Raw genomic sequence first — 15,736 nt, forward strand, 5'->3', positions numbered from 1 at the left:
GGGGGGGGGAGACAGGATGTGGGAGACAGGGCCCTGGGAGGGGCATTCCTCAGCTGGTCCATCTCCAAGCCATTTAGCCCGGGTTCTTTGACTCCTGCAAATCTAAAGGCTGTGATTCCGGGCCCTTCTCCTTCCTTTTTCCTCCAGCTCAGAATTTTTAAGAGCTTCAAAATGCCGTGTCAATATCTGTTAGGTTGAACAAATAGCTTTAGGCAGAAATCAACGAGTTACAATGATCCAGAAACTCTATGAAATCTTTGGTGCAAAACTTTTGGCATTTGCTGGGACGTGATGAAAATAAAATCCGAAAACTGTCTTTATTCTCAGCTGTTCTATAACATGCCTTCCTTGTTTTATCCAGTGTAACTGATCGGCGAGGGGTTATACCGGTTGGCAGAGCTATGGAACCTGAATCTACAAATGCAAGCAAAGACCAAGGAGCCGCCATGCTGGGCAGATGAAGGGAAGGATGCCCAGGAGCTGGAGGGGGTGCACTGATGTCCGGCTCACGGTTCAAAATGAACATGAGTGCAGGCCACATCCAAACTGCCACCCAGGGTGGGACAAATGCCAAGTATTATTCAGGTCCAAGTTCAAAGGCCCAAGTGGCCCCTGGAGGCTATTCCTCTTCTGTGTGTTCTTGCAGCCAGATGCCTTCTCCTATAACTGGAAGCAGTGACTGTCCAGGGCTTCCCAAAGCCTATGGTGGGACACCCCCAGAGATCTCCCATTTCCTCTGGAGGGCCCTGCCTGCCGCCCAGAGGTGAGGAGGGGGCTGTTCTGTAGAGAGAAACAGAATGCTGCCTGGTAACAGCAGGAGAAACAGATCCCCCCCAAAGCCTGACCCTGCTTGTTCTTCCAGCCCGCACCTGCCCCTGGTAACAGCAGGAGAAACAGATCCCCCCCAAAGCCTGCCCCTGCTTGTTCTTCCAGCCCGCCCCTGCCCGTGGGCCCCAGGAGGCTCGGAAATGGGATTGTCTGGAGGACAGTCACAGCTGAAAGGGTGAAGGCCTCACAGATTCAGAAGTCCAGGGGGTTAAGAATCCGACCTGAGCCAACACAAACTTGAAATCCTCAAACAGGCTGAAAAACCCATCCTCCAACCAATATCACTGCCATCGGGTCCGTTCTGACCCAGTGCCCTGCAGCCACGCCCCAAATCCCCACAACCAGACCAACAGGTACGGCACGGTACACGGAGAAAAGGCGGAGGTTGTCCAGGGGTCCATCGTGCTTGGGTTCCTGATCACTGCTCACGGAAGCAGCCGTCCAGAGATCAAAGGGTGGTGCATTGCACTGGGTGGATCTGCTGTACAAGACCTCTTTTAAGTGCTGTAAAACAAGGGTGCTCCGTTGAGGACTAAGGTGCTTCTGACCCAAGCCATGGTCTTTTTCATCTTCTCCTGAGAAAGCTGGACATTGAGTACTAAGGAAGACTAATAAAGAATGGATGCGTTTGGACAACGATGTCGACAAAGACGAGTGAAAGTCCCACGGACGGTCAAAAGAACCAACCAGCCTGCTCCGGAAGAAGTGCAGCCAGAAAGCGCCTCAGAGGTAGGGATGGCGAGACTTCATCTCAAGTCCTTTGAACATGTGGTCAAGAGAAAGCAGTCCCTGGAGAAGGGCATCATGCTTGGCAGAGTCGAGGGGCAGTGAAACAGAGGAAGGCGCTGGGTGAGATGCAGTGACACGGTGGCTGCGTTGACGGTGGGCTCAAACATGCGAACAATAGTCAGGGTGGGACCGGACTGGGCAGGGCTTCCTTCTGTTGTTCGCAGGGTAGCAATGAGTAGGGACAGGCTTCGCAGCACCTGACAACAACATCCATGTCCTAATACCTGCATTCTGTGAATCTTACCTTATTTGGGGAGGAGGGAGTCTTTGCAGACTCGATTAAAGATCCTGAGCTGGGGAGAGTATCCTAGATTATCCAGGTGGATTATCCTAGATATAATCACAAGAATCCTTACAAGAGAGAGACAGAGGAAAGATGTGACCCACAGAGAGAAGATACGTCCTTTAAGATGGGGCACAGAGAGATTTAAGATGCTGGCCTTGAAGATTAGAATGCTGCAGCCACAAGCCAAGGAATGCTAGCAAACCCCAGGAGCTGGAATTTTCCCTGCAGTCTCTGGAGGGCGCGTAGCCCTGACTGACATCTCGATTTTAAATTTCCAGCTTCCAGAGCTGCGAGAAAATAAATGCCTGCTGTTTACAGCCATCAAGTTTGTGGGGGGATTTGTTACAGCACCCACAAGAAACAAACACAGAGGCCAAACACTCACTTTCCCTCTGCTCCTCTCTCTCAACCAGCACACACAAAAAGGACCTACTCTGTGCTTGCAACTGTAAAGAGGAGGAAAAGGTCGAGGGCCCGGCTCTCACGAGCCCACCTCATAAGGAAGTGTGCTTTGGGAATGACGTGGGAAACAGAAATTGCAAGTCAGCAATCTGGTGTGGGCATTCAAGAACCAAAAGCCAGGGCCGAGCCTGCTGGTCTGAGTCCCCACTCTGGCACAGGCTTGGCACAGGGTGTTGGGCCATGTGAGAGAAAGAAAGGGCGGAGAGGAGAGAGATGCTGAGGAGGAGGCACGCAGGAGAGGGAGGTGGGTGCCCCCTGCTCTCGCCATGGGCTCCCCTGCACACTTGTGCACCCTCTCTCCACGCCAAGGGCCGAGTCCTGGAGGACCATGACACCTGGCTGGCCTGGTGGGGGCCTCTGCACAGCTGCTGCCAGCAGGTGTAGTGTAGCCTTGCCCTTGCCTGGGCCTGTGATTCCTGCTGCCAAACTCATGGGCTGAGAGCCATTCGGCACCCCCATGGAGGCCTCGGCCAGGCCCACAGCCACATGCATCCTGAGCCGGCTAACAGAGTCGGGTGGAAACAGGGGGCCAAGGGCAGACTCGGTTTGGATGAACTTGAGGGAAGTTGGCTGCTTCTCAGAATTTTGTTGTTGTTGTTTGGGGGGGGGGGGGTTTGCACTGGGAACCAAGGGCCAGCTGGATGGCCTCCAATTCACCTATTTACACCCCCTTGAGCTCAGGCCCACGGCTGCTCCCCACTCCCACCCCCGGCCCCTTCCCACCTCCCATTGACAGTAGAAGAGGCCCAGGCTTTCGAAGGCACAGTCCTGGCAACAGCCTGTCCCCCCAGCATTGGCAAGGCCCGGAGCCAGACTACACATAGAGGCCAGCCCCCATATGTCTCATATTTAAAAGTGATAAATCAAGCTAACAAACCGTTAAATGAAACATGCTCTGTCCTCCTACCTTGTTAAATCCCCCTGCAGAACAACCTGGAAAGCCAGCCTGGAGTCCAGGAGGCTTGAACTCTGTGGGGTTGGGGAAAGCTCACCCCAGGCTGTGATTTCCAACCCCCCCTGTCGAGTCCCACCCCACCTCCACCCATCCCCCGCTGCGCCCCCCTGCCATGCACACACATGTGCAGATACCCAGCCCCCACATCCTGGGTCCCCACCCCTACAGAGAGAAGGTTCCCCTGGGAAATAAGCTCACCCTCTGAAGAGGGTCTGGGGAAGAGGCAGAAAAGCCCTGAGGCTGCTGGGGGAGGACCCCAGGGTGGTCTAGAGAGAGGCAGGGATTCCCAGGGAACATTTCCCCTAGACCAGCCTGACTCCGAAGACCCTGGGGAGGGTCCCTACGGGCTCCTCCAATGAGGGGGCACAGGGCAGGAGCCCGCTGGCCTGGCCCAAGAATGGTTGCCCGGGGGTTCCTAGTCCTGGCTCTGCCTCCTACTGGCTGGGGACTTGGGCACATCCCAGGCTCACCAGAGATGTGGGGTGAGTAATTCTTCTATGTACGAAGGAGGCCTAATGGCACTGTGGGTTAGTCCCTGCACTGCAGACCTCAAGGTCAGTGGTTCAAACCGGCCATTCGCTCCTCAGCAGAAAGACGAGTCTGCTCCCTCCTGTTCAGATTTATAATCTGGGAAACCTGGTCGAGGCCGACTGAGTCGGCATTGACTCGCGGGCAGAGGGCTGGGTTGTTGGCTTGGTTTGGGTTTGCTCTACTCCCCAGAGCAGCTGTGAGGCTTGAACGAGAAAGCAGTGGGGGTGGGCAGGGGGCAATCAGCCTGGTTTGTAAAATGCCCACAGGCATCCCCGGTATGTTGGGGGGAGGGTTCGGGTCCTTGGAACCCCCAAGCCCTGCGTGTCCTGTGCATGATTCAAGAGAGAGGGCACTGGCAACCCCTAGGGGCGATGGGGAGATCACCACTCAGCAAGCCTGGGCTGTGCCCAGCTTTATTCAATGCTGGTCCCCAGCCATGGTCGCCCTGATCTGCTAGTGCCCTTAGCCCCTGGCCAGCCGGAACCATGGTGATCTGTGTCCTGTCCCCACCCCACAAGGGAAGGACACAGGAGCCCTGCTTTTCCAAACATCTTAAAAAGAACCTGGACGCCCATTCCCCACCCCTTCCCCACCTGCCCCTGGCTCAACGGTTTCCAGGGCTAAAGGGTGTTCATCTTAGAACAAGGGCAAACCTGGCCACCAGCAACCTGTCAGTGCCGAGCACATGGTCCTAACCCCCCAGAAGGAAGGCGTTTTTTGGGGGGAGAGCGGGAATCCCGGGGGAGGGGGGCTTCCCTTGTGCTCATGTCACACAGACTGAGTGGGGTGGGGGGAGCACATGGGGGAGCCGGCTGTGTGCTTGGCTGGGTCCACACTCCTCTGTGCTCAGACTCCCCCCCTCCCTCGGGGGTGGGGGACAAGGAAGTGCTATTTGAGAGGCAGTCCAGGGACTCTCTGGCACATCCTGTTCGGAGAGGAGGGCACTGCCGGCTGACCCCCAGTCCCCACTGTGGCCCAGCTGCAGAGAAAGAGGCGGAGAGTGCAGACGTCTGCTTGAGTTATTCAGCTCTGCTTCTCAGAAGCAGAGAGGTCACCCAGGCAGTTTAGGGGCACTGCCCGCCCGAAGCCCCGGCCACTGCCTGCTGCGGCGCCGCCACAGTGCAGACTCACCAGGCACCATCCCTGTCAGCGTCGGCGCGGAGTAGCTGCCCTGTCCAGCGGGGGGGACGTGCGGAGGATACCCGGGGAGGGTCGTGCTCGCCAAGTCTCGGCCTGAGGAATCAAAGCAACAAATCACCGGTGAGCATCTCTGAGGCCAGCTGCCTATGTCCACGACTCCCGGACACTTCTGCACATTTGTCACGTCTGGACACTGAACGCCCAAGTGCCCCCAGCTCCCCCTGTCACTCACCCACGCTCAGCACACACACTAGCATACATACCTCCCACCACCCTGGCTCCAGCCAAGCCTGGCCTGCTGCAGCGCTGAAGAAGCAGTGTGTCTGGAGACCTGGGGCCAGCCCGGTGCCAGCGGGCCCCCGGCCACCCTTTGCTTGCTCTGCACCCCCACACCTTTGCTCTGCTGGGCTCTCAGTACCAAGTGACCCCTTCTGCATTCTCACACCACCTTGGTGCGCCCAGTCCCCACTGCCCGGCTCCAGCACCTCTCTTCCTTCCAGCCCCGACAGCCGCCCCTACCCCACTGCACCCCAGTGGGCAGGGGGCCCAGCATGGGCCCTGTGCTGAGTTCTTCCCTGCCATGCACTCCTGCCGCCAGCAGGGAGCCCCTCCTGATACGAAGCCCTGTTCTCGGTGCTGGAGACAGAAGCGAACAAGAGAGACAAAGTCTTGGTCCCCAAGCAGTGGTCACTCCAGGGTGTGTGTGTCCACCTCTCCAGAAGGTTCAGGCTCCTTGTGGGCAGATAATGCCTGGCTCACCATCCAGGAAGCCTGTCCGTCCCAGAGCTCAGTGCACGGTGGCTCGTAGGGAGCGAATCCACGAATGGAAGGTTCCAGACCAAACGCACCATGGGCAAGTGCAGTGGCTACTGGACAGAGCAGAAAGCTCCATAAGGGTTTTCGAGGTGGCAAATCTTGCTGTGAGCAGAGCTGCCGGGTTTTGAACCGCCAAACGTCCAGTTAACAGCCCAACCCATGGCGCTGAACCAGGAGGAAGAAATCCCCTAGGGGACTGTGCTTGGTGAGGGAGACATGACTGTCAACAGGGAGAGAGTGGGCGGCTGAAGTCCCATCAAACCCCTAGGTTTGAACTGAGATAAGACCAATCACCCTGATTCTGGGAAAGCAGGCTGTTCTGTGCTCCTGGGCTGGCCCTGAAGACAGAGCCCCACTCTGAGGGGGAGAGTGGGAGGTCACCCACAAAGGAAAGGGGTGCACCCACTGTCGGCACCCTGAGAAGCGGGCAGGAAATGTGATGGCCTGGGACACAGGGAGGAAAGCGCTTGTCCTCTCTGTGGGGGTGGGCTGAGGACGGAGGAGGCCAGGCTGGACCTCCAGACTCCCTCTAAAACAGTCCCCGGGTCCCCAGCAGGGCTGAGTGTGGACAATACATGAGTCCCTCATCTCAGACCCTGAACAGGAGACCAAAGGGGAGGGGCCACCTCTGCCAACTCCCCTCACCCCCGAGAGAAGCCGTGGAACAAGCCAGGGAATCTTCTCTGACTGAAGAGCGCTCCTTCTGTGCCAGGCATCCAGACGCCACCCAGCCAGCTTCCAGCATCACCTCGCTACACAGTGTGGCTTGCTTCCAGAACCTCACAGAACACAAGCAGGTACCGGCAGGAGGCTCTCTTCTTGTGTTGGCCACTCTCCGGTTCGGATTGGGCATCCGGGCTTGTGACTAGCAGGGTCTGTACCTCCTCTGTTGAGGAGTCCTTGATTTTCTCCCTACCCCCACCCCCCAGCCCAGCCCTCTGAGAAGCAGGAGGGGTCTCATGATCAGCAAGAGCTAGGAGGGAGACTTGTCTTCTGGACCCGAGATCCCCATGCATGGAGCTTGGGTCCAGAAGACAGTTGTGACGTCAGAGGAGCAGCAACAGAATCAGAAGCCAGAGCATGGAACAGAGGGAGGGGCTTCCCAATCCCTGGAGCAAGGAAAGCGGAGTGCTTCGGTGCAGGAGGCTGGTTTATGGAGTGGGGTGCCTCTGGGCATTTAATTCAGGGAGCAGGGTTTGCTGACCCACAGAGTGAGTGAACGCCTTCAGGCTGAGGCGTATGCCCCTTTCTAGCAGACCTGGAAGAACATCGTAAGGTATTCTGATAAGCAACTATCCTGAGCGTGTCTCCCCGGCACTACAACATGTTGACCTCCTTAATAAACCCTTTCATCGTGAGTTTTGTCTGTGAGTCTCTGTGTAGCCATTGCAATGGGTATTAATTAGAACTAGATACAAAACAGCGACTGCTACTTAAAACAACCGTGCCCATCCATGTCATTGCGAGCTTCTGTCTTCTTGTCACCCTCTCCTCCTACCCAGTGTTATCCCCATTTCATAGGAAACAGAGGCAGAAGGTGGTCAAATAGCTTGTCCAAGGTTACTCAGACGGAGTTAGAACCCAAGCAAACCAAGATCAAAATCCACCGTTCAATGATGGCAGTCGGTTCCTTTACGCCTGGTTCTGCCTCTGTCCACACGTTCAGAGGCTCCGTGCGCCTCTAGCTGGGGCTTCCGGTCAGCCTCAAGCCGGGACATCCTGTCATCGTTGCTTATTGCTGTGTCACACTAAGGAACGTCAACTGCACAGTTTGGGGGTGGAGGAGCGGGACAAGGCCATGTCACAGGGAGGCCAGGTCTCCCTCTTGGAGAGAGGGTGTTCTCCTGATGAGCGGTGACCTGGTGCAGGGAGCACACAGGGTCCGACGTCCCCAGGCCTGCATCCTGGCTTCCTGGAATGAATGAGAGGGTCCTGAGAGGGAAGGGACTAGCCAAGGACACTCGGTTGATTTGGGCTGAGTGCAGGGCGCCTGCCTCCTGAGAGACTTCTTCCTTCCACAGGGGGTTGGCCTCGTGGTCGTCTGAACTTTGTCAGTTTCTGTCACCTTTGCACACGCTTTTGAGCCTCGATCCCTAAATCGATGGTTCTGAACGTCAGGGGCTCACCGAAGCACTCAACCCATAACTCCAGATCCAAACAAATAAAACAATAAACTTAACTTAGGGAAAGGAGGAGGAGGAAGAAATTGATAAAGAAAAAAAGCAGAAAATAATGAATCAGGAAACAGAAGAGCAGACACAATAATAAAGAGAACCAAGAATTTGGATTTGAATAGGCAAACTTAAGGCAAGACTTTTTTTAAAGGTGCGAATATCAAGATAAGGAAGAAGACTAGCCGGAACAGCCATAGATGTGGAAGAGAGAATACAAAACCCACAAGAAAATAACATGCCCGCGCTGCACTAACACATGTGGAAATCTCAACAAAGGGCGATCTTGCCAGGAAAATATTAAATACTAAATGGATTGAAGAATAGGTAGAACATATAAACAGCTTAATAACTTGGAAGAGAGAGAAAACGCTGTTTAAAAATTTTTTTTAGCTGTTTAAAAAATTTTTTTAAGTACCTGGTCCATTTAGCTCCTTGGGCAAATTCTTTTGGTTTTGTGGTTTTGCATTTGCTCGTGACTCCCTCGTTCAAACATCAAGAGGAGCTCGATCCCTCTGCAACTAGCTGTCCTGGGCCTATAAGGGGGCTGATGAGATGGTCTATGCAAAGACCTCACCGGTGTGAAAACACTGGACAAGGAATGAGGAGGCTGAGAAGAATCGGTGCCTTTGAAGGACAGTGTTGGCGGAGAATATGGGACAGATGTGGAATGCCAAAGAATGCACAAGTCTGTCTTAGCTCCAGCCAGAACGCTCCTCGGAAGCCAGGGTGGGCAAGACTTTGTCTCCTGTACTGTGACCATGTTGTCAGGAGGGGCCATCCCTGGAGGAGGGCATCAGGCCTGGGAAAGCAGAGGGTCCACCAAAGAGAAGAGCCCTGATAAAACGGGCTGACAGATTGGCTGGAACAATGTACTCAGATAGAGCAATGATGGGAGGTCAGCATTCCACCCTGTGGTACAGTAACAGGGCAGGTACCAGAGTCTTGGGGGTAGTGGCATAGGCACCTAGCTGCTCCAGCCGTTCACACTCAGCAGCCAGGTGGAGGGAGGTGTGGTGGCTGACTTCCACAAAGATTAGAGACTAGGCAACCCTATGGGACAGTTAGAATAGCCTCACAGTAATTTAGGGTTTGGTTATTGGCTTTGGTTTATACAAATAAGGGCACGTGTAAATAAGGAGATCTTTCCAGTTAATTTTGCCAAGTTAGCAGAATTCTGATATAAAAACTCAAAAGCAGCACAAAAATGAAAACTAAAGGCTAATCTCACAATGTATTAATATTGATGCAAAAATGCCTCTGTCTATATAACTACAGACACACTGATCAAGCAATATAGTGAGGGGGGTTTACTCCAGATGTGTAACCACATTAAGGCATTGCTTGGGATCTCATATTAATCAAAGGAGAAAAATCATGTGATTAGAATAAAAATGTTGAAAGGTAATATGCTCAGTATGAACTCCTTACAGAAACACTTACTAGTAACAATGGAATGGTGCTTTTAGATCTTAAACCTAGCAGTAGTCTCATACTTAATCGGTGAAACACCTGTAGTATTCACATCCAGAAAACCTGTTGCTGCTGAAAATTGTTCTGAAAACCTTGGCCAATTTAATAAGACATGGTAGAGGCATCCGGGAGAAATATGGAGGAAGCGACAAACCCGTTCCCTCTGTGGTTATATTTCGAACCTGAGATACAACAGTATCAGCTCGAGTGCTGCTGGTTTGTGCTCGAGTCGAGGCAGACTCACGGCGACCCCCTTGTGCAGAGTGGAGCTGCTCCGCAGAACCAAAGAACAAGTGTTGTGAGAAGCAGCAGATAACAGGTGCCGACCGTCGATACGTCATAATGCGATGGCTGTGTGTTGCTGTGACACTGGAAGCTATTCTGTCAGTATTTCAAACACCAGTCGGGGGACCCATAGAGGACAGGCTCCACTGGAGCCTCCAGACAAAGACAAAGAGAAGGCACCCTAAATGCTCCGTGAAGACCGTCTGAACAGCACAGGAAGCTGTGTGGTCAAACGCCAGCAGATGACTCCCTGGGGTGGGAAACACTAGAAGACCACCGAGGAAGAGTTGTCTCTGCAAAGTCACGGCGACCTTAATGGCGTGGATGGAGTCAAGCTTTGGGGACCTTCGTTTGTTGATGTGGCCGGACTCAAAATGAAAAGGACAGGTGCAAAGATCCACTGATAACCAGCACGTGGAATGTACAAAGCATACCTCTAGGACCATTGGGAGTTATCTAAAACGAAATGCAGAAGATCGCTGTGCATAATGAGCTGAGCTGGACTGGCCTTGGACGTTCTGAACTGAACAGTCATATGCTTAGCTATGCCAGGAACGACAAACGGGCGAGGAATGATATCTCGTTCAGCATCACAAAGGACATTTCAAGATCCATCCTGAAGTACAACGCTGTCAGTGATAAGATAATATCCATGTGCCTACAAGCAACGCCAGTTAACATGACTAGTATTCAAATTTACACACCAACCACCAAGGCCAGAGATGATACACTGAAGTCTTTACCGACTCCTGCAGACTGAAAGTGAGCAACATGCAATCAAGATGCATCGACAACCACCAGTGATTGGAATACGGAAGTTCGAAACAAGAAGGACCCGCAGTTGGAACATGAGGCCTCGCTGATAGAAACTGTGCTGGAGAGAGAGCACAATAGAATTGTGTAAGACACAAAGACTCATTCGTTGCAAATACCTCTACTCAGCAGAATGAAAGGGGGTTGTTTGTGGCCTCACCAGACGAAATACCCAGGAATGAGAACATCTATGGAAAGAGACCACGGAAAACTCAGTATTGCCAGCCAGAAAATTGCTCCTATGAAAGTCCAAAGGGAAGCAGAAGAAAACAACGGTGAGTCCGCAGTCAAGTACGACCTTGAGAAGGTCAGACATGACTTTAGAATATTTGTTGCTTGAGCACGAATGACTGGAGACGTGATGAGCTTATGAGATGGCATCAAAGCCATCATGTATGAGGAGAGCACTATTTAAGAGACGGGGTGGGGGGGAGACCAAAGTGAATGTCGGAAGAGATTCTGAAACTTGCTTGAACATAGAGTGGCTAATGGAAGGAAGGCTCAAAGACACAAAGTAAAATGTTATCACGAAAAGATGCAAAGACATAGAGATAGCAAACTCTAAGGGGAGATACGCTCATTCTGAAAGAAATGAAGGGGGAAAAATCAAATCTCAAGTTGAAATATTGAAGGTTTAAAAGTCCTCCTACTTAGTTTTCATTTTGTGAAAGACTACCTACTTAGGATTACTTTTAAATCACGTTTTGTTAATCTTGAGTTTCTTTCCGTTACATATAAAGTTGGTAATTCGTCTTTCTACTAATTTGAAGAATTCTGGCGGGTCTGGATCAGAATGGCATTGGGGTTGTAAAGCACTTTTGGTGAGGTTGACATTTTCAGAGTGGAGGCCCTGACGCAGGAACATGGTCGCTTCTTCCATTTGCAATTCCTTTGGTTTCTCGTAGGAATGTTTTGTAGCTTTCCTGGCCTAAGTCCTTTGTTCCTCTAGCAAGATCAATTCCTAAATATTTTACCTTTGGTGTAATTATTGTAAATGGCATTGTTCTTTTGGTATCATCTATTTTGGTGGGGGTGGGGGATGAACTTATTTGTCGCTAAAAGACTCCAAGTCCATTTCAGTTTTACTTTTCCTCATTGTTTGTTTTTTAAAGCTGCTCAGACCGACCTTTAGGCTTGAGGGATCAAGACTCTGGATGGGGTTTTGTTTTGTTTTTGTTTCTGAAGAATGCACTGCCTATATTTTCACAGCCCATCTCAATAAATGCCATCAACATTATCTTGTGAAAGCCTAGGGCTACGTGGGTCTCTTTCTTTCCCCTCCCCCATCTTCCCTCCATCCTCCTCAACACTCTGTCCCTCCCCTCTCCTTGTTCCCATCCCTGGCCCGGGCCTCCCTGTAGTCATCGCAGTCGTCTGTTGGTGCATAAACCATGTTTCTTTTCCTTTGTGTTTCCTTGTCATAATGGTGTGATTAAAGATTTATCTCTGTGAGATTGACTAAGCTTGCTAAACCTAATGCTCTCTCTCGTTTTGTCCAGATCTTGCCGTGTTTAAGAGAGTTGTCATGGTTTTTTAATTGATGCATACTATTCCACTGTAATAATGTACCAGAGTTTGTTTATCCATTCTTCCAGAACCAGGGTTTCCAGTCATGTTCATGTTTTAGCGATTATGGAAATTGCTACAATAAACATAGGTGTGCATGTGTCTGTTCGTGTTGTATTCTTATTTCTTTAGGATAATGGACCCAGCAGAAAGACCACCGCATCATCAGGCGCTTGTATTTGCATTTGCTAAACACTACGTTGAAGGGAGGAGTCCTTTTGATGCATTTCTATTTCCTCAATGAAAATTACAGAAACTGTTTCCATTTACCTCCTACCATTTATGCTTTTATCCACCTAACGAAGCACATATACTGTGTATCCAACTTCATTTTCTCCTAAGTCTTCTAAACTCCAAGTTCTCTGTGTGGTATACCTTATCTCTACAGTACCCGTCAATATGACATGAATGTAAACTGAGAATTAATCCCAGGAAGTCAGTTTAACCCATGAAACCATTACTTCAGTAATAAATACAAACGTCGCCAAAAAGCGCTTAGGAAGCAAACCACAGGTAAAGACAAACAATGCAACAGAGATGGTCATCCTGCCCAGCCCAAGTGACCCAATACCTTAAATGCTGTATCATGTCCAATATTATAACATTTACAAAATCGATAATATCACATCGTTTCATTTGTAAGTGAATAATGTACTGTTATGTTGTTTTAAATAAGTAAGTTGTTTTTTAAAGGAAATGTGCGGTCTCGCTCACGCAGGTCCTTCGAGATCGCTATGTAAGGAATGTCCGTTAACCTAGTGTTCGGGAAGCACCGGACTGATGTCCACAGTGGGTGCTCAGTTCTACAGTCCCACCCGCAGGGCAGACGTGTTCCGGTCTCACCACAGCCTGTCCAGCAGTTATTATTTTCTGTTGTCGTCCTTCCTCTCTTCCTCCCTCCCCTCTTTCTTTGTTCTTTCTGCCCTTTGTCCCTCCTCTTCACTCAAGTTAATATACAGCTCATATCTAGTTCACAGGTTGGCTTCTAGTGACCCTGTTCATCTACACCCTATCTCAGCCTTAGCCCTTCTCAGCCTCATGACTGCTTCCCCCGTTCTCCCCAGCTCTGTCTGACACTCACCCAGCTCCTGCTGCATCCCTTCCAAACCACCCTTCTCCCACTTCTCCTCCTGGAACCTTTCCTCAGTCTCTGCATCCCACCCTCAAGACCCTTGTCTTGAGGCTCTCCATCTCCCGGTCGTATCTAGTCTTCCGCAGGCTCCTCGGGCCCAGCCCAGCACGAAGGGCGCGTCAGCTGGAGATGGCGGTGCTCATCGTGAAGTCCTAGCACTCCCTTTGTGCCCACCCCTCTCAGGAGCATTTCACACAAAGGAACTCATTTTATCCTCGTAGCCACGGGCCAAGGTTTGAACAATGATCCTTCCCACTTTATGTATGAGGAAACTAAGGAATGAAGAACTTACTGAGCCAAAGCCACACAGTTATTAGGGAACAGCTGGGATTTAAATCCAGGTCTCTGGGCTCTTGCCTGGGCTTCTACTGGTGGGGAGAAAATGGGTAGAAGGGAGGAGGAGAAAGGAGCAAAGAATGAATGAGCAAAGGGCTGAGAACCAACCCACGTTACCAACTGTGGCAGTTACAGAACTCCTGTCAACTGGCAAAGGGGTGGAGTCTAGCCTGTCGATCAGGTCATAGCCAATAATGCCTCTGTGTGGGCATGGCCTTCCCCTGAGGATTCTGGGAACACTTGTCTTCCTCCCTTGAGGCAGAACACACCGACTCTCTGCTTTGGATTCCTGTTGACAAGCCACATGAAGGCACACTGATGGAGCCAGAACCCTAGAGCTGGAGGAGCCACGTGGGGACCATACCAGTGCTTACATGCTTCCACTGCCACTGGATCTACAAGACTTCCCACCCACTGGCCTGTGATCTTCCTGCATTCAGCATCATTGCATGGCTGCATGAGTCTAAAGAGGAATTTATGAACTAGTATTGGACATATGGGCTAATGTCGGACTTACGGACTTGATCTGGACTGGGCTGGGATGTTTCTTAATATACAATTGCTCTTTGATAGGAAGTTCTCTCTTACACCCATATGAGTGTCAATGTATGTTTCTCCAGTCAACTCGGACTAACACACCAACTTAAATGGGTGAGCAGATTAAAGCAAGAGAAAGGGGGCAAATAAAAGATGAGCAGAAGCAGAGGTGGGTGTCAAACTCATCAAGGTTACTCTGCCAGACGAGTCTGGTAAGCACACAATGACTACAGTTAGTGATCCACAACCTTTCAGAGGAGAGCCAAGACACACAGCTGTTTGACTGGTTCAAGACCAGGCTTTGTTGCTGGAATGCTGCGGGACTTGGATTAAGTCACCTCCCGGAGCCTCAGTCTCCTTCAACTTTAGAGAAGCACACTGAACTCAAGAGTCTCCAGGAGCCCCTGAGACATGTGCTGCTCTGTTTGTGGCCACACCCAAAGGATACTTTGGCCAGGAGTGTCTTTTTCTGTTACACTTCAACTGCACCTGCAGCTCTGGAAATTCCACAATCAATCCACTAACCTGTGCTGTTGCCAGCGGCTGGCAAGTCCTGCTTGGACACCAGCAGGCAGCTCTCTGGGTTTCCAGCTTCTAGACACTTGTGTCAGTTCCAGCAAGGGTTCAGGGCTTTGCTTCATACTGTGGGTTCCTTCTCTTCCCAGCCCCTCTGCCTCAGCTCCCCGGATGGCAGGATGCACAGTGAGGAGCCAACAAAGGCCACATCGATTCTACAAATAACCCTGCCTCTGAGTCCCCCATTACCCAGGCACTCACAGAACGCACAGCTTCAGCTTCACCCAGCCAAGGTCCCTAGAAGCAATCTTCCTTGGGCTGCTCACCAAGGCAAAGAACCCTGAGCTATCACTTGTGATAACTGGTTGTGTCATCTCCAACTTCCTGAACATTGTTATCCTTACAAAGTCCCCGAGAAAACCTATGGGACACATGTTCATGTCTCCATTTAACTGATGAGGAAACTGAGGTCAAGTAATTTAAAAGCTAGTCCGGGATAAGACCAGCCTGTGATCTTCCCACAATAATTGAGGTGGGGTTACCACTCAGGGAATGCACCCCAAGGGAACACCCACAAGCCTGTTTCTTATCCGCCTGTGCCCCTTAGCACCACTCTTTCAGGGGGAGAATGGGTATGCCTTTCAGATGCCACATTGGCCCAAAAGGCAGAAAGTACCCTCTCAGCTAACGATGCTCAAGACAAAGACCTAGAACTTCAGAAACACCCTCACCGGGACAACCAGCTGATCTTGCCCTCCCCAGCTGCTATCCTGGCCAGGCTCACACCCTGTCCACCAGGCGTGGTTTAGTCTCACCAGCCACTCCATAGGGATGTCTGCCTTCATACAGAAGCAGTCATAGCGTTGATCGATTTGAGATCCTTAAAAACCCTGTAGGGTAGTTCTACTCTGCCCAAGAGGGACACACTGGGTCAAAATCAACTCTACAGCAATAGGTTGGTTTGTTGGTTGGATGGTTGGTTGGATGGATGGATGGTTGTTTGGATGGTTGTTTGGTTGTTTGGTTGGTTGGTTGTTTGGTTGGTTGGTTGGTTGGTTGGTTGGTTGGTTGGATGGTTGGATGGTTGGATGGATGGTTGG

At 51.2% G+C, this 15,736-nt stretch overlaps 1 protein-coding gene across 1 annotated transcript in view; it reads right to left on the reverse strand.

Moving 5' to 3' along the window:
• Positions 1-15,736, reverse strand: part of PAX5 (paired box 5) — a 197,055-nt gene that overhangs the window by 36,153 nt on the left and 145,166 nt on the right. The window contains exon 9 of the mRNA XM_045296527.1: positions 4,983-5,084. Coding sequence (XP_045152462.1) covers positions 4,983-5,084 — 102 coding nt within the window. The remainder of the gene's footprint in view (positions 1-4,982; positions 5,085-15,736) is intronic.

Source organism: Echinops telfairi, unplaced genomic scaffold (assembly GCF_000313985.2).
Source record: "Echinops telfairi isolate 266 unplaced genomic scaffold, ASM31398v2 ScPeMD7_7410;HRSCAF=8448, whole genome shotgun sequence".
Classification (NCBI taxonomy): domain Eukaryota; kingdom Metazoa; phylum Chordata; class Mammalia; order Afrosoricida; family Tenrecidae; genus Echinops; species Echinops telfairi.